This window comes from Amphiprion ocellaris, chromosome 22 (assembly GCF_022539595.1).
Source record: "Amphiprion ocellaris isolate individual 3 ecotype Okinawa chromosome 22, ASM2253959v1, whole genome shotgun sequence".
Classification (NCBI taxonomy): domain Eukaryota; kingdom Metazoa; phylum Chordata; class Actinopteri; family Pomacentridae; genus Amphiprion; species Amphiprion ocellaris.
Genome location: NC_072787.1, coordinates 9,092,436 through 9,117,690, shown reverse-complemented (window position 1 = coordinate 9,117,690; position 25,255 = coordinate 9,092,436). Strand labels below are relative to the sequence as shown.

General features: G+C 42.9%; 1 protein-coding gene across 3 annotated transcripts; it reads left to right on the top strand.

Moving 5' to 3' along the window:
- Window positions 1–2,092: 2,092 nt before the first annotated feature.
- Window positions 2,093–24,833, top strand: jcada (junctional cadherin 5 associated a). Of its 3 annotated transcripts, none has more exons than XM_023262638.3 (5): window positions 2,093–2,313; window positions 13,261–13,782; window positions 16,007–16,948; window positions 17,571–21,184; window positions 22,554–24,833. In XM_023262638.3, the coding sequence occupies exons 2-5, from the start codon at window positions 13,415–13,417 to the stop codon at window positions 22,586–22,588; spliced, it is 4,959 nt and encodes a 1,652-aa protein (XP_023118406.2). In that variant the 5' UTR covers window positions 2,093–2,313; window positions 13,261–13,414; the 3' UTR covers window positions 22,589–24,833. The 3 variants fall into 3 exon arrangements, with proteins under 3 accessions (XP_023118406.2, XP_023118407.2, XP_035800524.2); XM_023262639.3 differs by having other exon boundaries at window positions 2,093–2,605; XM_035944631.2 differs by lacking the exon at window positions 2,093–2,313 and adding an exon at window positions 12,632–13,103.
- Window positions 24,834–25,255: the final 422 nt, after the last annotated feature.

Genomic DNA, 25,255 nt, shown 5'->3' with positions numbered 1-25,255 from the left:
CTTTTGAACAGTAGTGTATATACATTGAAGAATCTGAAATCAGAAAATTTTGACTTTTTTTCTCTTAGGCCAATTAATTGATTGAAGTGATCAGAAAAAAATGGTAATTAATTTCATAGTGAACAATTAATTGATTTATTGTTGAATCTTTATTATTTACTGGACGGATATGAGAGTAGTATCAATCTTCTCCTGTAACCTTCAGGTAGCAAGCAAAGAGGCACATTCCTTAGAACTACTATTTAAAATCTGTTCAGAGGAGAAGATATACACAGCAGAGTCATAGTAATAGAAGAGTATTCAAGGCCTGCAACCATATCAAGATGTCCCCATTGTTTCAGTTTAGTCTTCGTGTAAACACAGTGTTTCAGCTACAGATAAAGAATGCACAGACTTAGCTGCTCTGTAAGGAACCTATTCACTGCCCTGTACACGCTTAAGATTCATGAATTCATATTTGAGTTTTCAGCCCGGTTGGTGCTGCTGGATGAGTGCAGTAGCAGAGACATATCCATATAAACCCCCTCCCACACCTACAGAGTCAAGATGTTAGACCAGAGTTCTGGGGAATTGGGGAGCGGCAACTGCAGCAGCCCACAGTGGGCAACGCTGCTCACCAAGCTCAGAAACGCTCAACCTCAAAACCACAGCTGGCAAATGGAGTGATGACATCAGCGTCTCTGCACCACATTTCAGTGTACTGCATATGAGCTGCATATGTACAGCACAATGGAAAACAGACACGGCCGCAGCATTGGGGTGTTGGGTGCAGTGCAGTACGGGTGGAGTGCACTCTACGAACACAGGGAGCAGCACGAGCCTTGACCTTCAGTGAGACTGAGCAGATGCCAGTGAGTCACAGGCCAAATTAAATAACATGTCTTTCCAAACTACTGTAACATGGCAGTTACAACATCTCATACCACTTCTTTTGTTCTTGTCAGGTCCAACTCCCTTTTCTTGCTTTTTCTTTGTCTTAACATGTCATGCAGTCAAAAGTCATGTTTCCTGCAATCTAAATGCTTCATTCTGCTCAATCAAATCTGCACACAGGAATTAAAATAACTCTGTCACTTTGACTCTATTAAGCCATTATGGATATTTTTCTCCATACAGTACTGGCCACAGGACACGTAAAGTCAACCACTGGAACAATGGTTGACTTTACAGGAAAACAGATAGTCATCGAGGAGGTAATTCAAAGTTAAGCTGACTTTATGTAAACATGGCTGTTATTGTTGGGTGCATATTAGCAGCTATGATCAGGGAAAGTGGACAGTCAAGATGACCATTACAAATAAGTTAGAGGACGTATTTCAATGGTCAGATACTAAGACCACCAGCCTCCTTTATTTTCAGGGGGGGATTCAGTTATAGGCAACATCTGTGTCAATATTGTGCAGGTTTTAGGGTCCTCCAGTCTTTTTAAGAGGTGGAGAAGGACTTTGAGCTCTGAGGGCTTGGAGCCAGATGGGCAGAAAGTGGGTTTTGGCAAGACTTACAAGAGAACTGAAAAATTTGAAATGAAATGCTGTAAATAACTTTTTATAATAACAACAGAAACAAATAAAGTTACTCTTACTCTGCAAAAAAAAAAAAAAAAAATTAAAAAGACTCACATGAGATTCTTATCAGGTATAAACTTCACTTTAACACAAGATTTGAGGGTTGCAAATAATGATTATTTTGAATTATATATAAAAACTCTCAGTTGGGACAACCTGGGACCAGTGAATTTTTGGCATTTAGCCTGAAACTATTATATAAAAAACAATCAGTTATCAAAACAGGAGGCAATTTTCTGTACATACACTAACTGATCAACTGATACTAGAAGCTCTGCATACGTTAATAGAAAGACAGCGGGCCTGGGAAGGTTGACATAAATATTTTTATCACATCTGATATGATTTATGACCTGTGCATGCAGCAAAGGCTACTGTATTAAACAGTTACACGCATGCAGACAGAGATATGTGGAGGTGATGAGCTTACACACATTTTTATTTGCAAGTAACCTTCACATGCTGACATTAATCACCGTGATGTCAATTAATCACATGTCAAAGTCATTACAGAATGCAAATTATGTAAGACTGTAAGGCTGTGTGATGTGCAGGGATGGACAGATAGATGAGTAGGTTCTTGAAATGGTGAGAGTGGAGTGACCTTATTGCTGAGCAGGATCCAGCTGCCTCCCGGCTGGATCGGAGCTGTAGAGGGCTGTTCCGTCACATCCAGCTCAGTCCGAGCAGAGCGGCGGCAGGGATGAGCGTCGGGGACTAGGCGGTAACGCAGCAACGCATTTCACAGGTAAAAGTGGCTCCAGGTCGAGCGACACTCCGCCTTTCACTCGGGCATTTGTTGGGCTTGTGTTTTGGTTTTTTTCAAGACTGGAGCTGTGGAGGCAGCAGCTGTGAGGAGCAGACAGCGGCGGACAGTCGCATCTGCTCTGCCTTCAACATTTCCAGCCGTTCCTCAACTTGCAGCCGAGCCGAGCCAGATACCTCCACTGCCTGTGGTCCTCTGCCGGGGCTGGAGGTTCAGGACAGGCGCCGGGGCTCTTCCAGGACGCTGCGGTAGAAGGCGAAGCGGTGGGAGGACGGTGGGCTTTATTTTTTAACTTGAAGCGTGTGCGGTGGCGACCGCCGCTGTGTGCGGACGCGCTCCGATCAGCTGAAGGTTAAAGATTGCTGATGGAGCTAGCAGGCTAGCGTTAGCTGCGCTGGGAGCCACTTTGTGTGCTGAAGAAAAGAGGCCAAACACCGTTCAAATTACGCAGTTTTATGTGTCCTAGTTGACACGTAGAGATTTATTTTGACATGAACTCTAAACGAGGACTTAAGTGAAATACTGCAGCCATGGGTGGTATTCGGGAAGGAGTCTGTGTCACTCCAAACAACTATTACTTAAATCCAATTTTAACTTGTAGAATTGCTTTGCCTTGAATTTCTTCACTGGTGTAACGTCCACAGTGCGCCGTGATGGGCGACAGCAGGCAGCTGGAGTTATAAAACAGAGCTCTCATTGAATTACAGTGTGAATAGTGGGTCATCCAAACGCCGAATTCAACCAAGCAACCCAACATATCCGAATAAGGGGTTCAGTCTTGTTAAAGCAGGGCTGCATGCGAGTCTGACTTAACGAAACCGTAAACAGACAGATGTTTTAACGGAATGCCGCGTGGCTTCTCCCCACATCTGTGATCTGCGCGCATCGGGGCTAGGCTAGTATGCTACGACAGCAACCTACAACGGAGCCAGCGGGGCTAGCATTATGCCAAGCCCGTCAATCATTTCATAACGACATGATGACAACACTCGGGTCCAGCAATGTGCAGCTCTGGGTTGTGCTCAGGTGCTGAGGAGAACCAAATGGCGATGGAAATGAGCTGCAAACAGCCCCTGGCAAATGGTCTGCCAAGTTTAGGTTGCTTTGATGTTTGCATGTTGTCACTTTGTCACACCTGCAGCATGTTTGCATGATGATGGCTGCTGCTTGACCTCCCTTCTCCTTCCCCCATGCAGCCTCCTGCACGCACTGCCTGATAACCTTGCACGAATGTGCAGCCGGCAGCTATCCTGCTGTCAGTCTGCAAAAACAGGTAAACAGTATGATTTATCTTCTAGCATAGGACGTTGGACTTAAACGTTTTTTACTGAGTCGTTTTATTTAATGGCCTACGAGGCTGGATGGTATAAAACAGTTGCCTCTGCTCTGCTCTTTCCTCATACCTCAAATTATGTCCCAGTGTTTGCAGTGGCTCAGTGGCTTTAATTTTAGAAGGTCTTGCACATAAATTGTTACTGACAGTGAGGGACCTCTAGAGGCCAAATTGCCAGTATTTTTATCTGAGCAGTTCAAGTTCAAGATTTTGTTATTACCTAGTTTTTACAGCTTTGCTCTTCAAAGTGTAGGTGGGCCATATTTATCCCATCAGATCGCTCATATTTGGCCTGCCTTCAAGCCTGATTGTTTTAGGTAGTGCTGTTTATGACAGTACTATTAACATTTCCCAGGACTGACCTGTTCCTTCTTGCAAGACCTTTCATAGCTCAGTGAGCTTACATCAAAAGCTGTTAGTAAATGTCAGCAAAGAGACATTTTCTAGACTCCGGAGTGTGCTGGCTTTGTAGACGACAGGAGCTGAGCAGTTTAAGTTAAAGCCCACACCAGCACCAGTGAACGTGCATTTTCACAGGAAAGGGTAAGGAAAAGTGTGTGTGTGTGGGGGCATGCGTGTTACGTGGTAGGTCTTTCACACATCCTTGAGATTGGGATGGTGTGGGAACACAAGGCCGTGCTAGAAGCCCTGAGGAGGGGGGTGTGGAGCATGGTGGGATGGGGAGTGTATTAAGAAGGGAAGTAGCTCATTAATTCCTTCCAGCAGAAGGAGGAAAGGGTTGGTCAGCAAAACTGGAGAAGCCCTCCACAGCTATGAAATGAGTCACACCAGTTCAACTTTCAGGAGTGGATCAACCAGCCAGTGATTCGGGAGGTCATATAAGATAAACTTTATTGATCCCACAGTGGGGAAAGTTCACAGGGACAACTTCCTTTTCAGGAATTGTGTGTCTATGTGTATGCATTAATTGTCTTTTTCTAGAGAGCTCCCCCCTTTCGCTGTTAGCCCTCAACATCATTTCTAGGCCAGTTGCATCAAGAAAATGAGTTTTTGCTGCTATTGGGTAGCTGTAGGCAAAGCCTCTGAAAGTCATCAGATGTTTGCCTGGCTACAGGGATCCCCTCTGAGGTCCTGCCTGATGTCACATGGTGATGTCAGAGCAGAGGTGACGCAGGCAGGAGGAAGGCTGGTGGATGAAGCCAGCCAGAAACGTGTGAAAGCTACTGACATCTGCCAGTGTGCCTCTGAGAGCAAGAATCGTAGGCATGAATAGAAATAGAATGCACGCTGGGTGTATATGCTGTTAAATGCTGGCTGGATGTGAACTGGTGGATGCCCCTATGTTTGACAGGTAGCTCGAGCTGCCTGTTTTGTAATTTCTGTTTAACAGTTTTATGCCAATGCAGTGATGAAGCCTTTAAGATAACCCTGACCATTCATTTTATGTGTTTACTGAGTAGTTTTCCACATTCATCAGCTATCCATCGTGACAATACTCTGGTTCCACTGTGTGGGAGAGTCTTTTCATCCCATCTGTAATGGGCATTACAGTCATCTGTCAACAAAATTCTATCCGCTGTGTGTAAATGTTGCTCTCTTGATGTGCTTAAACTTCCTCGATGATGCATGAGTTGGATTCTATGTTGGTGAAATATGTTCTGCTGGATTGTTTATTACCTCTCCCTCTATAATACTGAGCAGGAGGCATGCAGAGTCCACATCTGATTAGCAGAAAGCCAGAGCGGGCTAACCCTTTGATCACTGTGTTCCTGGCTGATAAACTGTGCCACTGTCATCTCAAGCAAGTCCCGGACCTTGACAGACACTAATTACCATGAAGCCAGTTTGGCAGGCTCAGAAGCAGCATGGGCTGGGAATAGTTCAGTGCAGGTGAAGCCTACTGTGTAGCCATGTGGATTAGCATGCTTAATAATCTCTCCTTTATGACTTTTTTTTCCTCTTTTCATTTCAAATGATCATTTTTAAACACTGGCATGAGCCCCGAATCTCCCTCCACATAGGATGCATTCAGCTCAAGAAAATCTCATGACGTCAGATCGCTACATTTGAGCTGAACTGAGCTAAGCCTCGCTACACAATAGAAAATGAGTCCATTGACATAATTACCGTCACATTGTCAGTGTCTTACTGGTTGCCTTGTGCATTAATGAGCTATCAGCTATACTGTTCTTGTGCATGAGCCAGTTGTTGAAATTTTTCTTTGGATTGAAACCACTGACGCTGCATTAAACTCGCAGGACAAATGTTTTGCTGGACTACTTCTTGACAGTCTGAAATGAATCAGAACCAGACCATAGTGTTGCAGACTGTGATGTGTTGGGATATGGAGGAATAAAAACACCCCCACCCCCTTCCCCAAAATTCCCACCCCCTTTCTCCATCCCATCCTGCCTTTGATTTTTCTGCCAGTGGAGTCTGACAGTAATAAATTTTAGTCTGAAGCAATTCAGCCGGAATATCTTAGCAGCCCACATGCTATTGTCTCTGAGCTGCCATTCACAGAAGCAAAACAACTGTTGCCATGGGTTATGCTCAACAAAATAATGTAAGTGGGTGATTTTTTGGCTAAACCTTTCCGCATGAGCTAATTGACTCACAATGCACGGGCCCTGCCTGTTGTTACCAGGAGGGTGTGTTTCCTAGAGTGAGCACATGGGTTGCAACGTGGTGGTGAGCTCTGTTTTGTAATGGATAGTGAAATCTTTTTGTTTTTTCAGAGATGTTTGTTTACAGCCTTTATTTTTCATTGTTGCAGTAGGTCATAATTGCCCTAAACTACAGTGGCTGCTGAGCCCAGTGGGATTTTCCTGATGGATGGTGAGTGTCCAGAGGGCGTATAGCTCCCCAGATAATATGCCCACACTTCATGTTGCTGAGTTACAGTCCTACCTGAAGTGGAGTGCACAGAGGGTCACTCTGGGTAAAATATGGCTTGAGGTTGTTCAGGCTGTTTATTCCTCTGGCCTCAGCCAAAAACATGCCTTCAACTTCTTTCCCCAGGACAAACAGGAGCCCGCAGAGAGCCTGATTGGAAACATTTGCGACACAGTCGGTTCTCCTCCGTCCCGACGTCGCACTTCCTCAGGAAGAGAGACGGCCCCTCCGCTGGACACAGTGATGTCACATAGATAAACAATCTGCAGAGCATTGCTGTTTGCTGAATGTGATGGGCTGTCATCCCTGAGAAACCCCTGTGCGCACACAGTCCTAACAGATGCAGTCCAGAGACTTGCCAAGTGCACACCCACTCGGGTCAGTTGTTACAGATCCAAGGAGACTGGGAACAATGTGCTGGAGAGGTGCGGCTCTTGTGGAATATTTTAGGAAGCATGCTTATCGTCTTTTTGGTTCCAGGCTCTAGTGTTTGAGATTTCTTTTGTTGTGGTGCCTTTATGCTGGAGCCTGTTAAATCCAGATTTGTTTTCATCTGTAGTGCTTCACTTTCAGCAAGGATGTACTTTTTCAACACATCTGTGTCTTCATCGGGACAACTTTAATCACTGGTACTCTGTGTGTTTTAAGCACAGTACACAAAGTCCTCTGTTTTTCTGCTTCATACTTGTTATACAGTCTATATTTCCATAGACTTTCCCGACTGTTTACTGTCTGTAAAGTTTTTTTTTTTAATGTAGACCGAATTATTCAGCTAACCTTTACCATGTTAGGCCTGTATTCCATGCATTGAGCTTGGTTGTTTACTAACACCCTCTAACGCTGCAGTTCTGTCCTCCCCGAGGCCTGATTTAAGTCTCTGTCCTGCATTGTCTGCCACCCATGCGTCCCTGTGCTTCACTTCCTCCCCACCTCCTCACCGTGCCCTCATCTCAGCTGGGCCATGAATAAGAAGCTGACACCAAACTGTCAACCTGCAAGCCGTCATGTCCCTGCAGCCTGCCGCTGGTGTAGCCACCAGTAAGAGCACAGTCCCCCCCACCTCACACAGCTAAAAAAATGCTGTTTTCTGTTTTTATTTAAACAAACCACGGCCTTGACAAAAGTTCAGTTGACCTCAAAAGCGCCAGTCTTATATGTTTCACAAAGGATGTGACAGTAGTAGTGTACAGTGGCTGATTAGAGAAAGCGTGATGTGAGGAGGCCAGCCTTTATGTGGTTCTGTTTATTTTTAGCTCACTTAGCAGCATATGGTTACCATAAACTATATCATGAATTTCTCTCTTTGAGTGAGCCATGTCATTAAAAATACAGCAGATCAGCCCTTTTTTCCAGTTGCCAAATCCAAGAGCCTGCAATGCCAATGTCTTTTTTCACACAAGAAGGCATTGTAGTGAAACACAATGTTGTTGTGTTTTGGGGGATGAAAGCTGGCCATTGTTGCGTACTGTTGCTTGAGTCCGAGGTTTTATTTGATATAAAATGGGTAATTCCATTGCGTAACAGCATTACTGGTATTTAAACAGAGCTTGTCATGGGAAGGAAGGAGCAGGGGTGGGGGGTTAGAGCAGGTCACTTTACAGGAGGAAATCCTCACTTTTACTGATGATGGAGATAATCCTCATTTAGTAATGACACCAGGAGCAATTGACTCAAATGAATGATTTAGGTAGATTAGAGAGCATATGGATGTTGAGTTAAGACAGGTTAATGTGCAAATATCATAACAAAAATGAATTATCATATTAGTGAGTCACTTGACCTCAGGCTCACTTAATTAAGTCTTTGCCTGGTTGGAGGGATAGGCCTCATCTACAGGAAGGCAAGGGGACTGATACCAATCGGATTGTGATCTCAGAGTGTGATTTGTGCTTCTCTCAGGCTGTGGGGAGATCTGGTGGTGAGTCTTAATTTAAGGTACAGAGGAAAAAGAAGACTGTGAACATGCTCAGTCATCCAGGTAGTAGTGTATCTAAAACCTGGGCAACTGGAGAAAAAGTTTAGAGAAGAATCCATGAATATTTTGTGAGTTTAGGTAGCTAATCTGTAAAGACAAGCATTACCATCTTCAATTGCATTTTTTTTTTTTTTTGGCATTTTCAGTATTTCTGAGACACAGTGTGATTTACTGAACATCTCCACTGGCCTGTTGCCCAGCACAAGTTCATGGAATAACAGTCAATGAAAAATTGTCTATGTTCTAGGTCTGCATGCTCATCTGGAAGCAAATGAAGCAAACCAAAATCCTTTCTCATTGTCATTACATTGCTCACAAGAGGCAAACTCAGAGCCACCTTCTTCTTGAGATTACTCAAAACACAAATGGAAAGAGTTAAACTCAACAAAAGTATTAACTGGGTAAACACCAAGAGTCAATCCTCCAAAACTAACAGGTTTAAGGTTTTAAATTGAAAAGATAATCGCATTAGAGAGCCAGACATACAAAGAGAGTGGCATTTCACAGTCTTGGATCCTTTTAATCACCTAGTAGGCTATCCTAGGGTTCAGGTACAAGGTGGAGGAAAGGGAGGACTGAGAGAGGGGTAGTGATGCTGCCCTCTGAGTCAGGACTCCTTTTAAAGATGGATTTTTTTCATCTCTATGGGATTATCGTGGCTAAACAAATGCAAAGAAGCAAAACAAATGCTAATCTGTTTGCAGTTGAATACATTTAGGCGAGGCTGCATGGGCCGTCAGTTTTTCAGAAGCAAAAACAAGCAATTTGGCTCTGCCATTTAACAATCATAGTGTGATTGGCTTTTAAACTGTCTGAACAGCATTTGATTCTGGCAACGAGTCTCATAGTGCTGTTACTGTATGCCATTTCTTATTAAGGACAGCCAGGTTGTTGGCAGTCTGTTCCAGTAGAGAGTACTGAATGAGTGGGCTGCAGCAGCATCTGTCCTGTTGACAAGGCAGCAAGCATGACTTCATCAAGGGCATTACATCATGAGCAGATGCACACTGGGCATCATCAATTCAATTTCTGATGAGTCCCTCATATTAATACTTGTAGGCATTTTTGGGCACAAAGAGACTTACGGTATTGCAAAATTCTCTCAAGTGTCTCCATCCATAGATCCATAGAGCTCAAGCTTGTTTGGTTTGGTCTCACCATTGTAGAGCTGTTACTGACAGAATTTTGGAATGTTTTTCAGATAGAAATATAGAGTGGACTTAGAGTGGTCCATTTTGTGGCATTTTGAACAACTATTCAAGCTTGGTTTTTGCACCACAGACTGAATATATACTGTATGGAAACTGAAGGCAATGAGGAAGTGCCTTAAACCTGTTTCCTTTCTAACAGCCAACAGGGAGCAACTCTTAATTGTATAGAAACCTGTAAGAACATAACTATACTTCTTCTGTGATTTGTTACCTCAGGAAACATTTTCTTCATGAATTTTTGGTCTAAATTGCTACTTTCAAGACTTTTGAGAATGACGGGATGTTCATTTTGTAAATTATCCCAGTTAGAATGAAATAGATGATAAAACAGGGCATGTTGTAGGCTACTTTGTGATTGACTGGTTGTTTCCTTGTAACTGTCTGCTGTGTCTTTAAGTTCCTCAGTCAGACCCCTGGCTCGTTACATCTGGTTTTAAAAGACTAAAAATGACAATGACCAAATTCCAAACTTCAGGTTTCACAGTAGTTGTCCACAAAACATTTGCTGACGTCACATTGGCTACGTGCATCTTGTTTGCACCAGACTACTGTTTCAACTAGGGCTGTCAAAATTAACACGTTAACGCGGATTAATCCATCGTCATGATAATCTGATTAAAAATTTGAACGCATCTGCAGTGCGAAATGACTCAAAATCCCTGAAGCGTCTCTGGCAACACATTTCGGGTAGTTTGTCCAATTAGAGTTGCCGTCGCGCATGCACAAATGGGCAGTTGATCCAGTAGTGCCAGAACCAAGCAACTCCACATGGAAAATGGTTAACAGTAGAGCCCAGCTGATTAGTTATATTATAGCGCTTTTCAAAATAATCATCATCGGCCGGAGTTTTGCCAATTTCTCATAAAACAGTAAATGCTGTTAAGTGTCGGAGCAGAATGATGTCCTTTAAGCTACAGCCAGGTAACATTACAGGAGTGGGCTGAGATGACAGGTAAGTTTAAAACCACGTTGTGAAATTAGCAATGACTCAGCATGTCTCCTGTTTCAGTCAAGATAAAAAATTAAAATGATTAAAATTCCTGTCTGTCTTCAGCAACCGTCACGTCACTCTTAGTTTTACTGTCTAAAATGCTAGAGCGTGAAACCGACTATCAGCAACTCACTGTGTTGTTATGGAGGAACATTAGTGTTGGACTATTTGTGACCATTATATATTTAAAATGCAACTCTGTCAAAGCCGACATGTTTTACATCTGAGAAAGGCGTCTCTGGTTTTTATTTTGGTTCATATAAGTCCTGACTTCATGGCAAAGAAAATAATGGAGGAAAGAAAATGTGATTTAACATTAAAGAGCATCAGAGGGCTGCAGAAGTAGTGTTTTTCAGAAACTTCATTCATTATGTTGCTTATATACAGCATATAAATATATATATAAAACCTACCTCTAATTTGCAGCAACAAGAAGTACAAGAAGACAAGATGTATTTCATAACTCATTCAAAAAATCCATATCAGTTGGGCCCTACTAAACAGCACGTTGGCCCTCTCGGTGGGAAATTTGAATACACAAAGAACCAAGACAGAACAGTCGACCTCCATCCAGTAATATGCACACTCTGCAGGTAGGAGTTTTCTTTTCATGGAAGCACTTCCAGCTTAAAGTACCACATTAACAGGAAGCATGTGTTAGTCTGGGATTCTAACATGAACCTTTAAAGGTGTTTAATACACCTTTATACATCTTAAGTGTTAAGTGTCAAGTATATTCTCTTGTTTTTTTCAGTCTGTTTGTGCATACTAAATGAAACAGGATTAATTTAGATTTAAAATTAATGATATTTAATCGTGACTAATCAAAATTACTTCACACACAACCCTGTGATTAATCTTATTACGCTTTTTAATCATTTGACAGCACTAGTTTAAACACTTCAAATTAGTATTTTCTTTATTAAATAATATGCCAGTCAATTTGTCTGTTAATTGTTTAGTCTATACAATTTTGTAAATCCATTCAGCATTTTCCCTGTGCCTCAGGTGATTTTTGTTTGACCAACAGGCTAAAATCAAATTACATTCAATTTACTATCTGCGAGAGCAAGAAAATTACCAAAATTCACTTTGAAAAGCAGAAAATATTGAATTCCGTAAATAACTTAAAGTTAGTCTCAGGTTGTTGATTTAGCCCTTAGAAAATAATCATTTTCCTTTTCTTATTAAAATGGCTTAGCTGTTACTCTACACCATTATTATTAGAATACACCTTCCCCTTCATGTAGCTTGAGCACACCAGCTCACTCACAGCTGTGCTCAAACACTGTACAACCACTCTACACTACACAGTGGCTAGCTGTAATGTTGGAAATAAGGAATACATGTTAGGGGAAAACTAGCTTTCTGAAGAAGAATGACAGAAATTCCTACCCCATATATAGGCAAGATTGATTGTTTTTGCTTATTCTGATCATGATGTGTTTTCCAGTGTACAAAACCACCACATGTACACAATAATAAGGGTAAAAAAAATTCACCAAAAGGGGTATGTAAATAATTAATAGATTTTCGATTAATTTTGTGTCAGTTCATAAATTGACAGATCATATTAGCATCTGTCAATTCTGATATTTTCTGCTATATACACTACCAGTCAAAAGTTTGGACACACATTCTCAATCCTTGTTTTTTATTTAATTATTTTCTATATTGTAGATTAATACTGAAGACATCAAAACTATAAAATAATACTTATGGAATTATTTTCGATTAGCAATCTAATCAATCTACTATGTGGAATTATGTTGTAAACAAAAAAAAGTGTTAATCTTCAGTATTAAAGTACAATGTAGAAAACAATACAAATAAATGAAAAGCATTGAGTGAGAAGGTGTGTCCACACTTTTTACTGCCAGTGTATATGGATTTGACCTTCTTTGTTTTTCATTATGGGTTTTGGACTATCTAAACCCTAAACCAACTTTGAGATTCATTCAGTGCATACATCAGAAAAATTGTTCCCATCTTTTGGGACTAGAACCACAAAATACTTTTGAGATGCGGAGATGAGCAGCGAAGAATACAATCCCCCAGTTGCCTCACTGATGCAAAACATGAGCAGTGGAAGGCTGCTAACAGCCACCTGACAGCCACTGTATGGAAGTCTGCAGGGAGCCACTGTAAACACTGACATTTTGTTTTTTCACTGCAGCACCAGCAGCCCTCTGAAACTCCTGTCGCTGTTGATCATGCTATTGTGGGTGGTTTTTGAGGGTGTTTGTTTACCTCCTGGTCCTCTGCTGTTCTGGACCATGAACCGTTCTGGTGCTGTCCGAGTAAAATGGAAAGAAGATTGTTGCTAGGAGGACTGGAGAAGAGAGGAGGGGGAGAATGGCTGCTGGGAAGGCGGGAGATCTCGATTTTGTCGTGGCGGCTCAGAATGTGGGTTCGTTTTTCTTTTGTGCTCTCAAGTGTCCACAAAGGTTGGAACCTTGACAAAAACTGGACACGGGTAGCAGTGATAATGGTTTTACCGTCATCTTCTTTTCTCTGCCTTCTCGTCTCTTCATGTCGTCCCTCTCTTTCTCTTTTTTCCCAGTGATGGCCTCAGCTGCGCAGCTGTGCCGGTGATCCTGCCGCTGCACGTAGGGAAGAAGCAGAGACGCCTTGACAACCGACCTACCTTCCTCCCCCTCTTCAAAAAAAACAGCAGAGAGAAAAAAGAAAACACACCAGCATAAACAAATGCGACCATGTACAGCGTGGAGGACCTCCTCATCTCTCATGGATATAAACTGCCTAAGCATACCACCTCCTCCACTCCTACGCCAGCCCCTGCATCCTCGTCCCACCAGCCTCCCTCATCCTCACCGCCATCCTACAGCAGACACCATGAAATACTCGAGAACAGGCCCGGCCCCAGGACAGTGAATGGCTATGAAAGAGGCCCTCTGGTGCCCTATGGGAACGGAGGTGGAACTAGGCAGCCCCAGGTGTATGATGGCAGCTGTCCCAACAACAACAACGAACTCAGGGACAGGAGCCAGCCAAGACGGGAGGGGGAGGGCCGGAGCCAAACTGACACCCACTCCTTGGGAGAATCTCTGACCTCAGACAGTGGGTAAGACGTGATTAAGTTCAGTGACCAGGTCCTTTTCGGCCCTTTTGCATGCCCTATCTTAATTTTGCTGATACTTGCCCTTCATTGAATCATGATGGAATCATTTGTTCTCATGGTGGTCTGATAGAGCAGATAAATGAACTGAAATAACTCATGGACTTTTGCATCACATCTTAAATGAAACTGCTGCTCAGTGACTCCTGCCATTTCTTGATTTTGGTTTTCCTCTTGTGTGCATCTTCCTCTCATTTCTTCCGTATTCCCCTTTCTCCTCCTCTTCCCAATCAAGTTTTGGCCAGGGGAGGTAGGATAATGTGTGCTGGAGTCTTAATCTCCCACATGGGACCTTGGAGTTGTAATCAAAACAGCTTTTGGGCAAACCTATGTGCCCCATTTGAGCATGCCCAGTCTTACACACTCAGGTTGCCAGGTTTGTCAGGATACCCCCTTCTCCATTCTGCCTTCATACATAACCAATATGCCTAACTGGCTTCCATTGTTTCACAGTCATTTTACCTGCTTACATAATGCATACCCATCAATAATACAGGATTCATATAGGGGTTATTTAAATATGTATATGGACGATAGACTATATTTAGCACTGTCTGGAGTTATGCAATTGAAACCCTCTCGGGTAAGGACTGTTAGAACGTATGATATTTCCAGAGATATTGCCCGGAAACAGCAAGGCTGTTCCTGTTTTTTTTTTTTTTTTTAGGATTGTTTAGTTTGCCTATTTGCACCAGTTCTGGGGGTTAGTGTGTTGTAACTGAGACAAAGTCAATACAGATGTTCACTTGTCCACACAATTAGGCAGGCTTGTCAGATTTTTCCCCCCTTATATTTGGTTTGGATGACTTTTTTCCCCCATAATCCCTTTTAGCCAGTGACGGAGCATCTCAAAATAGTCAGATGACCTTGAATAATGTCAGTGGTTGTGTTAGTGTTTTTTTCATTTTTCATTTATATTCTTTGAGACGAGTAATCGGCATTTTCATGTCGCAGCTCTGCCAGTGCTATCAGAGCATTCTATTGGGAATGTGGGAATTGCTAAGACATATGTTCTGCAATTTTAGTCTGTTGTTTGTTCATCCCTCTTTCTTCCCCTCATCCAAATCCGTTTTGCCTGGCAGCTTTAGTTTAGATAAGGAACATGCCTATCTTGGCACTCCCACTCGGCACTGCTACTTAGACCCAATTAGACTAATGATGGTAACGCATCTTGCATGAGATGTCCTCAAATTTAGCAGATTGCCACAGCTAGCCCCCACCCCTCCTCCTCCAGCAAGCGTCCCTGGTCAGTGATGATCATGGATGGAAATGTCAAGAACGCTGAGCAGCCTCAGCCTCAAGGGGGAGTATGCTTGTGCTTGCATCTTGTTTACGTTGTCAGTCAGTCTATCACTCCACAAATAGCTTAAAATGATCAGGCTACATATAGAAACCAACTGTGTCTTGTTGTAGTCCATCAGGTCTGCAAACATCTTCTCAGAGACATAGTGGAGGCTTTTCTTACACTCATTTTCTCAGATTAAGCTCTAAAGAACAGCAATTCAAAGACTGTCAGTGGAACGTCCTCGAAATTTTGATCTGTTTTGGAGGACATCTGAGACAAACAGCCAAAGTTTGTCATTGTGTAATGTGTTCATTATGCCCCATAGAAAATCACAATTACAAACACTTCACTGCTACTCATGGTCATCTGTCTCCATCTAGTGGGAGATTCTTTCTTAGTTTTTATTTAATCTGTTCACTGACTGTGAGCCCTTGCCCCTTATCTTTTTCATGGTACTCATTTTGATAGGCTCTAGCCCTTCTGCGACCCAAATGAGGATTAACCGGGTATATAGATAATAGATTGGTTGTTATGATTATTTGCTTACTTTTATGCTTCAAAGTGCCCATAACTTTGGTCAGATTTATTAAGTATCTTACTATATCGCTTTGGCTCATGTCTGAATAAGCTATAACACAAAGGATTTTAAGGATCAGGTTATCCTGGTATCCATAACTGGAGGCACTCACAGACAATCTCTCTTGAAACAAATTCACAATGCATATGACAAAATTGACTAAACAGTCTTTGTTTTTCAGATTGTCAGGGCTAGAGAGTGTCAAAAACTAATCCCAGCGCTGGAAAGGTGTGTGGAGTTTTAGACATAACCCAACAAGCTTTTCATTTGAAGCTTAATGGCACCTTTATTTGTATGTTTCTTTGCAGGTTTTGCGATGGCTCCAGAGGTCCTCAGTCACAGTCCAAGGATGTGTCCTACTGGAGAAGGAGAGGTCAGGACTTCACAGTGCTGCTGGACTATGCTGACTTCAGAGATCCACATGGAGGGGGACAGGGGGGTTACAGTAGGCCAGAAGGGCCTCAGCAAGCAAGAGGCCAAGAGCTGTCTGCAGAGGAGCGTCAGAGGGCTGCTCAGGAGAGGCAGCGCTGGGCCGCCCAGGCCCAGGCGCAGGCCCAAGCTCAGGCCCAGGTCCAGGCACAGGCCCGCTCTAGAGAGAGGGAAGTTGCTCTCCACCAGTGGAGGATGGCATCTGAGAGGAAGTGTCAGAGTCTGGGGACAGATGAGTGGCGTCCAGCTGTCAGCTTTGCCCGCCAGCTGTCACAGAGTGAGGGTGAGCGTTGGGCACAGGAGCAGCAACGGCTACATGCCAGGACACCAGAGGGCATGGTTGTCCATCCCAGGACCAAAGCCAAATCCCAGTCCCTGCCCAGGATGCTGCAGCCTGAGAGCCTGCAATTTGTGGACATATCGTCGTCTGGTCAGGAACTGTACAGGCGTGTCAATGGCCACCCACTGTCACACTACGACCTTTACAGGGCACCCCGCTGGCCAGAAAATGGTAGGCCGGCTAGCGCTAACCAGCTCTCAATGACACCAAAGCCCCGTTTCACCCGACCTCCCAGACCTCCCTCTTACGAGATGCACCAGCAGATCAGGGGAAGCTGTGAGGTATTGTCTGGCAGAGACTCAGCCATTTCCCAGGCCAGAGACAGAACACCACTTCCTATATCAAGAACAGGTGACCCCCAACTGGACTACTTATCCCAGGACTCTGGGCCGCCAGGATACATCCCTCCACCATCATATAAAAGAGCTCCTATAATGGGAGGGGGGCGTCGGGGATATGGTGACTTTGCAGTCGACTACAGGTAGATTAGGCCTTTTTTAAAATCAGTTAATTCAAGACTTTACCCATGAAGCTTCTTGATGCATTTGATGTAATGGCTGAAAATAGCAAGCAAAGGCTAATATAACTTATGGGCCATAGTAATATGTAAACCACTTTAACATTACATAGACAAGTTTTGAATTTAGATTCTAACTTTAGTTTTATATTACTAACATTCAGTTGGACTTATATGAAGAAGCTGCAGTGTTCTCTTTGTATTGATTTCAGAGAGTGGCTAAAAGTACTGTTATGTGCAAAGATTTGTAATGAGTTTGTCTTAAAATATTAGTAATGAAGTATATGAACATTCTGAAATATTTAAGACCACCTACTATATATTTTTTGTAAACACAGCACCCAAGGAAGACTGTGGTAGATCTCTTTGCATGGGGTTCATGTTACAGACATACAATAAGAATGAAGAGACTGCAGTTGGTAGTTCACCATGTGCAATGAGTATGTGTGAACTTGTTAAACAGACATTGGAATAGAGTGTATAATATTAGTTTGACTGAAACAACTTTAATTACTTTTGAAGTCTAAAGTATTTTCATTTTGAAATCTGTGTTGCTAAAGTGCAACTTTGTTGTTTTTACTCTTAGGTACAGAGGGGATGTGTACCAGCAGATACAAGTGGCTCCAGATGGATCTCACTGGTTCACCAGACATCCAGTGGGTTCCTGGCCTGATCCCCAGCGAGAGAGAAGCATGTCCAGTCAGAAGCAGCTTTACCCTGTGTATACTACCCAGGACCACCCTGGTGGAGGGGTCCAGTATATTCCCTTTGATGATCCCCGTATCCGCCACATTTCCTCAGCTCTGGGTGGCAACTCCCTGACAGATGCTGACAAGATACGCCACATCCGGAATGAGCTTCCCAGCGTCACCGTGTCGGAGCCTGCACCCGACGACAGTGCCTTTTTGCCCCCGCCATTGGGGCCTTTCATCGCTGCCAAATTGGCCGATGATGCTAACCCGAGGTCTTCTAGCGACTTCGACAATGACAATAATAGGTGGCACAGTGATTTGCACAAAGAGACTGTCGACAACTTCCCAGCACCTGACCAAAACTGCAACAACAGATATCCCAAAAACCAACGTCCTCCTCTGTCGCCCTCTTCAGCTTTCCAAGTCCCTTTATCAAGAACCTCTTCTCGTCAGGGGTCCAACGCAGACCAGGTCTTTGGGGAAACCATTACCCAAGTAAAGAAAATTGCTCCAGATTTGGGAGCAGAGAACAACAGGAACACGAAGAGAAGAGTGAGTGAAACCATCTTCTGTCTTGTGTCTGTCCCTGTTCACACACCGTCCAACATTAACAAAGACTTATCAGCTGATCAGAACAACAATGAGACAATACCAAGCTTGACTGTCACCGCCACAGACACTTTCGCTGTAGGCCTCAGAGAATGTCCAAACATTCGGAGCAAGTCTGTGAACGAGATGCCTATCAGATCCCACTATTCTCATTTTCACACCAGCAGTACTTCGTCAATGAGGAATTACAAGAGGGCTCCATTAAGGAAGGAGATAATAGATGCCTGGGCACTCCAAGCCAGTGAAGACAAAGAATTGTGCTACGCTGGGTCCTGGCCTGGAAACCAGTATCGTAATCAGGAAACTCAGACTGGCTCACCTTTGACAGTGGTAAAAAGTCCAGAACCTCAGAGCCCTCCTGGGGGGCAGGAGCCTGTTCAATCTGCCTCCATTGCAACTACAGATAGTGGTGTGGGGACAGACAGTAACTCTTTATATGGCTACCCTATGACAGGCCAGAAAAACCTTCATCCCTCCAGTAACAGCGCCTTCTCGCGTCTCAGCCTCAGCCCAACCCAACCATCATCACTGCCGCTGGCACAACAAGACCCATCCTCTCCATCCAAGAGGCATAATCAGGGAAGCCAGCAGCCATCCTCTCCTAGGAAGAACAACTGCAGTCCCCCAGAGAGTGCAGAGCAAGTGGTCTTTGGTCAGTTTCTCTTAAAGCCAGCGAACCGACGACCTTGTGATGCCATTGGTGAATTGGAGAGTATTAATAAGGAGATGGAAGACACAATCAGCAAGCGACCCAATGTGGCTCAGTGCACTGATGAACTTGACGGGGTGAATAAGAGACTAGCTTGGTTTAAATCAGGAGCACATTTCACTGCTGGTCCAGAACCAGGCAGGGAAGCAATCAGTCTTCCACCGTTGCACATAGAAAAGCCCAGCAATATAAAAGTGAGATCAAAGTCCTTGGCTTCAACTGCAGAACTAGATTCCATGGACATGAGGAGTGCTTTCTCCAGGCCACAGGCCAACAACATACCACCAACAAATGAGCTTTCCATACCTCCCAACACAGGCCCCAGAGACAGTTGTCTTCTGTCCTCAGCACCGCCACACAGTGAGTCAAATCAGCTCTATAGACAGGACATCCCAGTCCCTCAAGAGTCCTTAATGAAGGATGTGGGGCTAACTGTCTACACAGAAACTCCTGGTGCTCCTGGAGAGCCAATGCAACGCTCACTGTCAGTCCCATCTCCACTTGATCATAAGGATCTTAGTCATTTATTGCAGCTCTCCTGGGAGAACAGAATAGCACTTGCTAAAAACAGTGGTAGCCCTGAGCACAATTCAAATAACGATCCTAAAGCTGAGGTGAACGTGGAGAAAACAGCTAAATCAGACAATGTTCCACCATTCAGGGGTGAGGTGAATTTAAGTATCTGTAGGACCAGGAGTGAAAGCAGCAGCTCCCCTCAGAGAGATAGCTCACCACGCATCACAAAGTTGTCCAGGGAGGTTTCTTTCATGTTTGAGAATGATGATGGTGATGAAAGATATGCCATCTCTGAACCTCTGACCTATAAGAATGAGTCAACAATAGCAGATAAGCACCTAGAGAACTTACTGATTCAGGAAAAGGCCAATGCTTTACCCACAGAAGACCTCAGCAATCTGTACGAAGTCAAATGTGCAAAAGGAATTCCTGAAAACGAGTCCATTGAGCAGAGGGCAGCACGGATCCTGGGTATAGATGTTCCAGTCGAGGCCTTGGGTGTGACTGACAAGCAGTCTGATGACAGTCAAGACGATGAAGACACCACTGTCGCTGAGAAACAACAAAGTCCAAATGAAGAGATGCAGCAAGTGATGGGAAAGTGTGAGAATGTCAAAGATGAGTCTCTGATTGTTCAGGGAGCAGATATAGAGGAGGTCAGGGAGACAGAACTAAGCATAGACCAAGAGGAACAAGAAGACCATGACAGACAAAAGCACAGTAACGATCACAATGATGGCGAAGACAGCCAGGGTCAAGAGACTCAGACAGTACTAGACCTGCCCGAGTTCCCACCAAGTAAACTTACCCTGTCTCTGCCTGTCACTCCCGATGAAAAGCTAGCACTGAGCATCTGTAGTGGCGAGAAGAAGGGGCGAGGCGGAGCATGCAAACTAATTGAAACACTGCAAGATAAGCTAAACTCCTCTGCAGCTTCATCAGCTTCTTTGGGTAGGTCAACCACAGACAGACTGGCCCGTCTGAAAGAACTGCACTCTGTGTCTCGAATAAGACGCCTCAGCCTCAAAGGTCCTGAATCTGAAGAAGAAGCTGATTCTCAAGAGAGAGATGAAGACACAGAGGAAACTGAAAATCAGGAAGAGACAAAGGAGGAAGTTGTTGAGCAACAAAGAGAGACAGAGGAGAAGGAGGTGGAGGAAGAAGAAAGTAAAGAAAAACAAAACCCAAATGAACATGAAAATGCACATGAATCACATGACAAGTTAGGAGATTTTGAAGAAGACTGTAAACCAAAAGAAGAGAATGAAGAGGTATGTAAGGCAGAGCAAAGAGAGAGAGACGAGATCGAAGAGATAAATGTTGAGATTGCACTAAAAGTAGACAATGAAGGAAGTAAAGAAGCAGATGCTGAATTAAAAATGGAGGTGTCAGAAGAAGAGGTGGAGCTGAAAATTGTAGAGGATCAAAAAGACGAGCCTGTAGAGATGGTAAAAGATGATAAACACGCGGCAGAAGCTAGCAGAGCTGACAAGAGGCAAAATGCTGGGAGAGGAAAGTTGCCCAAACCAAAGCAGCGCACTAAGCTCCAGAAGCCTCCCCTGCTTCCTAAACCTCGCAGTGTTCCCAAGAGAGAAATAACGCTGCCAGTAAGCTTCAGCACTGGGACCTGTGGCCCCGCAAACATGGAGGATGAAGAAATGCCCTCTGCCTCAGGTGGGTGCTTAGAAATAGGAGATTAACAATTTGATATGTTTCCCACCAAAGGGAAGCATTCACATTACAGAAAGCGTATTTTTAACCATTTACAATTAGATATATTGTTGATTGTGGCACTGTTTAGTTAGACAGTTAGGTCAGTGTCCTACTCTCTACTTTTATATGATGTAAATATCATGATCTGCCTAAGTCCATAAGAGTCTGTAAAACCCCAGTGGATGTCCACATGTGGCCAGTTAACACAGCAACTACAGTGCAAGGTCAGCAGTGTCAGTATACAGTGCATGGATGAAATCAAGTCTTCCAAGCAGACTAGAAAGTGTGCAGCTACAACCTCATCGTGTTCGTAGCTATACTACACGTGTCTGCGAAGGAGTGAAATCAAGCCTTTCCACCTACTGAGTTTCTTTTCAAGAGTGAGAGGAGAGGATCTGTTATAATTTCATGCCTGTGTGCTCTGTCAGGACAAGGGTAGCTTAGCATAGCATCAAAACTGCAACAAGAGTGCATGTAACTCCAATCAAAACTGTGACAGGCAAGCTGCTTCTAGTCTCTTTCAAAATAAGGTAACTACCTGCTAGCTCTAATTTTATGCACATATCAGTCACAGCATTATAACCAACTACCTAATATTGTGTAGGTTCCCGTGTACCACCAAAATAGCCCCAACACAGAATCTCTAGAGATGCACTAGAGTGTTAGGCTCCATTGGACCTGTCGGTTACAGAGTGCGGTGTTGGTGGTTTGGGCTTGTTCTGGATGCTTGTTTGGATTTGGATTAGGAGAGTATGAAGGTCCGGTCAACGCCTTGGGGTCTTTGTTGTTGTGTTCCTTGAGGTGTTCCTGAGCAGTATAGGTAAACAATGTTTAGGTGGGTGCTACGTATATCACAAGACTATCCAGCAGGGCTTCTTTTGTGTTTGAGGAGGATGATGGCCATAGATGACACGTCATCAAAACATCCACATAAATGACAGAACCCAAGGTTACCCAGCAGAACACTGCATTGTATTTTTTTTGCTCAGTTGTTGTTCACTAAGAAATAATGCTGTGTTAACATCTCTGTATATAAATGGGTTACACTAATGAGGTATACTGTATTAATTAGCTGAGGAGGTGTAGAGGTGTTGGTAAGCACATTTTGGAACTTTGGAGAGAGCCAGGCTTACTGTGGCCCCTTGTTTCCAGTCTTTATGTTGCTAGGTTAAGTACGTCCTGACCCCATCTCCATGTTTCAAAAACACCTAGCAAGCGTATTTCCCAAAATGTCAGAGCTACTCCGTCTAGATCCTCTTAGGTAAGAACAAATAAATTCATTCTTACTTTTTTGTTATCTCATCTTTTATTTCCTCTCTTTTCTCATCAGACTCCTACGATCCCAGTCGAGTGGAGAGGGTGTAACCTCTGACCACTGCCTTCACCACTGTGGAAATCTGTCTTTCTCAACTTAACAGCTTTTTCCAACAACAAAGGCTTTCATTTCAACTCATGGCTCAGTCAGCTGTGACCCCTCCAGTATTGTTACACATGACTTCTCATAGAACTGACTGTCGTGGTGCTGCGAGAGCATTTTTACAGCCAAATAAAGGCACCATGGGTGCTGGTTCGCCAGGCCTTTTCAACCTCGTCATCCTCGTCCTTCCATTCTCTCCGACTCTCAACAAGTTTATTTGCTCAAGCAAGCAGACTTCCTCTTTTTGAAGTTGTTTTATTTTGCTTTTAGAAAAATGCATGTCATTATTCCCATCTGCACTTGGGCTCCTTGGTGAGCTTCAGTGTGGAAATATGAATGTAAAAGTGCTTCTGCTCAACAAACAAAAGAAATGTAACAGAAAAAACATAAGACGGCAACAGTATTGCATTACAATCAGTATTAATCTACACCAAATGTACATAAGAAAAGAGATTTTATTAAGAATATAAAAAATCAGTTTAAGGCAGTTAATTGCTGAAGAAATGTATATTTTCTTATGTGTGTGAAGAAGAGACTAGATTTTTGGAAGTGTAGTGTTTGGGTGTATTACTAATAATAAAACCCCTACTCTTTATTCTTATACGTGTTATAGAGAATGTACTCAGAGAGAATGGATTGCAAAGAGAAACACTGTGGTCCTTGAATAGTTTCACTCAAGAGCAATATAGTTGTCATACATAGCGCGTTTGTGACATGATTTCAGTAGTCGGTCTCTTATTCAAGGAGCTGATCTCATTTGCTTTAAAGCTCTGTCTTTTGGTACAAGTGTTAGATTTGCACTTCTGAGATTATTGGCTTTATGTTACCAGCGAGCACCTGATAATCTCTTCAAATACTCAGAGATTACATTTGGAGCGATTCACATTTCACACCCTCCCTGCTCAGACTCTGCATCAACAGTCACAGTGTGTACTAAAATGTCTTTTGTTAATCTTCATCCTGTTCCAAAAGAAAATTGACATATGTTTTGTGGCATTAACAGAAGTCTGTATTTAACTGTGAGGTTTTTCCTTTGTTCATATTATAGTTTATGTGTGATTTCAGAAGTGCTTTTTGCAGGAAAAGACAGATGTAGCTATACCGATCGCAGTGTGCCTTGTACACACTGTTTCAGTGGAGAACTTCATCTCTGTGTAACACATCCAGTGTTGTCAGTTTATGGATCCTAATTTGAACTGGAATAATGGATCAACAAATCCATTTCACTTTAATGAAAACAGAAATATATGAAGTAATTTTGGCAATAATAATAATATTAAGTTGAAGTTGCTTAATATTGTTGCTGTATAGAACATTGCTGTTGGAATACTTATCACAGTATTTGAACTTGTTCAATAATTTAATGCTGACATATCAGTGCTTTATAAGTTGTGGGCATGACTGACAATTGGGTTACACTCACTTCACTTATGGGGTAGCAATACAGGATATTTAAAAACATACCAAACTAGACTTTATGCTATGCATTGGACATCGAGATTCACTGGGTTTAATAGCCGAATTCAAAGCTAAAACTGCAATTTCTGGTTTGCTTGTTTGACCCTGTCGCTCTTTGATCCAGCTGTATTTGGTGTTAAACCGGATGGATCTGGTTGTAGATTTGCACGGAAGTGGCTCTGACACGAGTTCATCAGTGGAACCTCAACACAAGATTTTGTCTTTCTCCTGTTATCGACCCAGTACCCGTACCTCTGTGCTCCAGGTAATGTGTTATCTGGTCATTCTCATAGGTCTTTTTGTACTGCAAGTTCTTTGTAACATAATCTAGACTATTGATGCACATCTTGCTTTGATATTTTCTATTTTCATACAGAGGTATGTACAGCTTCTTTTGTAAGCGCTGCATCTTTTTTCCCCCTCTTTTTTTGTGCATGTAATGCGTAAGAAGTCACAGAGAAGGTGTATTTGCATATAATTGCATTTGGTACAATATAGTCTATCCAATAAACAACTGTTATATTTCATATAATGTATATTTTATTTTCAAAAGTTAAGCGACATATTTAAAACAGAACAAGGTATTTTTAGATTATTGTGAAAAGGGAACTGTTCTTGAAGGCACAGTATTTGTCTATATTTGCTATGATCATTAGGAATGGTCAGAAATAGAGACAAGTGTGTGCTATTGTACAGTACTGCAGACTATTCATAAATAAAAATCTTTGCATGAAACATTTTGCCTCTGACTTTGTTCCATGTTTTAATGCTATACACAGTTATATAATTTAACTATAACTCCTGAACAAAATCTAAAGACCAAGTAAACATTACAAGTATTTGCATTTTGCACTGACAGATCGTAACCAGGTTGTAAGTAGAGCTTCAAAATGCAAAACGGAGAAACAGAAGCAAGACACAAATAACAGAGGGTAGGCAATTTATTGAAAACTGCATTTAAACTCAAACAGGCTGTTCGTCAGCTCACCAAAATTTCAAGACCATAGTTGTGCCCCCCCCCCCCCCCCCCCCCCGCCAAAAAAAAAAAAAAAAACCTAAACTAAAAGTGTCGAAAAAGCACTCAGTAGTGAGTGGCCCCACAGTTCTTGTTGATCACTTACAAAAATTGTTTAAGTGGTAAAGATGGCTTCAGTTCC

What these genes read in the sequence shown, in the direction of transcription:
- jcada (XM_023262638.3), top strand. Translation starts at nt 13,415, where the DNA reads ATGTACAGCGTGGAGGACCTCCTCATCTCTCATGGATATAAACTGCCT. An exon ending in TCTCTGACCTCAGACAGTGG is followed by an intron (nt 13,783 to 16,006) that starts GTAAGACGTGAT and finishes GTTTCTTTGCAG; the next exon opens with GTTTTGCGATGGCTCCAGAG. An exon ending in GACTTTGCAGTCGACTACAG is followed by an intron (nt 16,949 to 17,570) that starts GTAGATTAGGCC and finishes TTTTACTCTTAG; the next exon opens with GTACAGAGGGGATGTGTACC.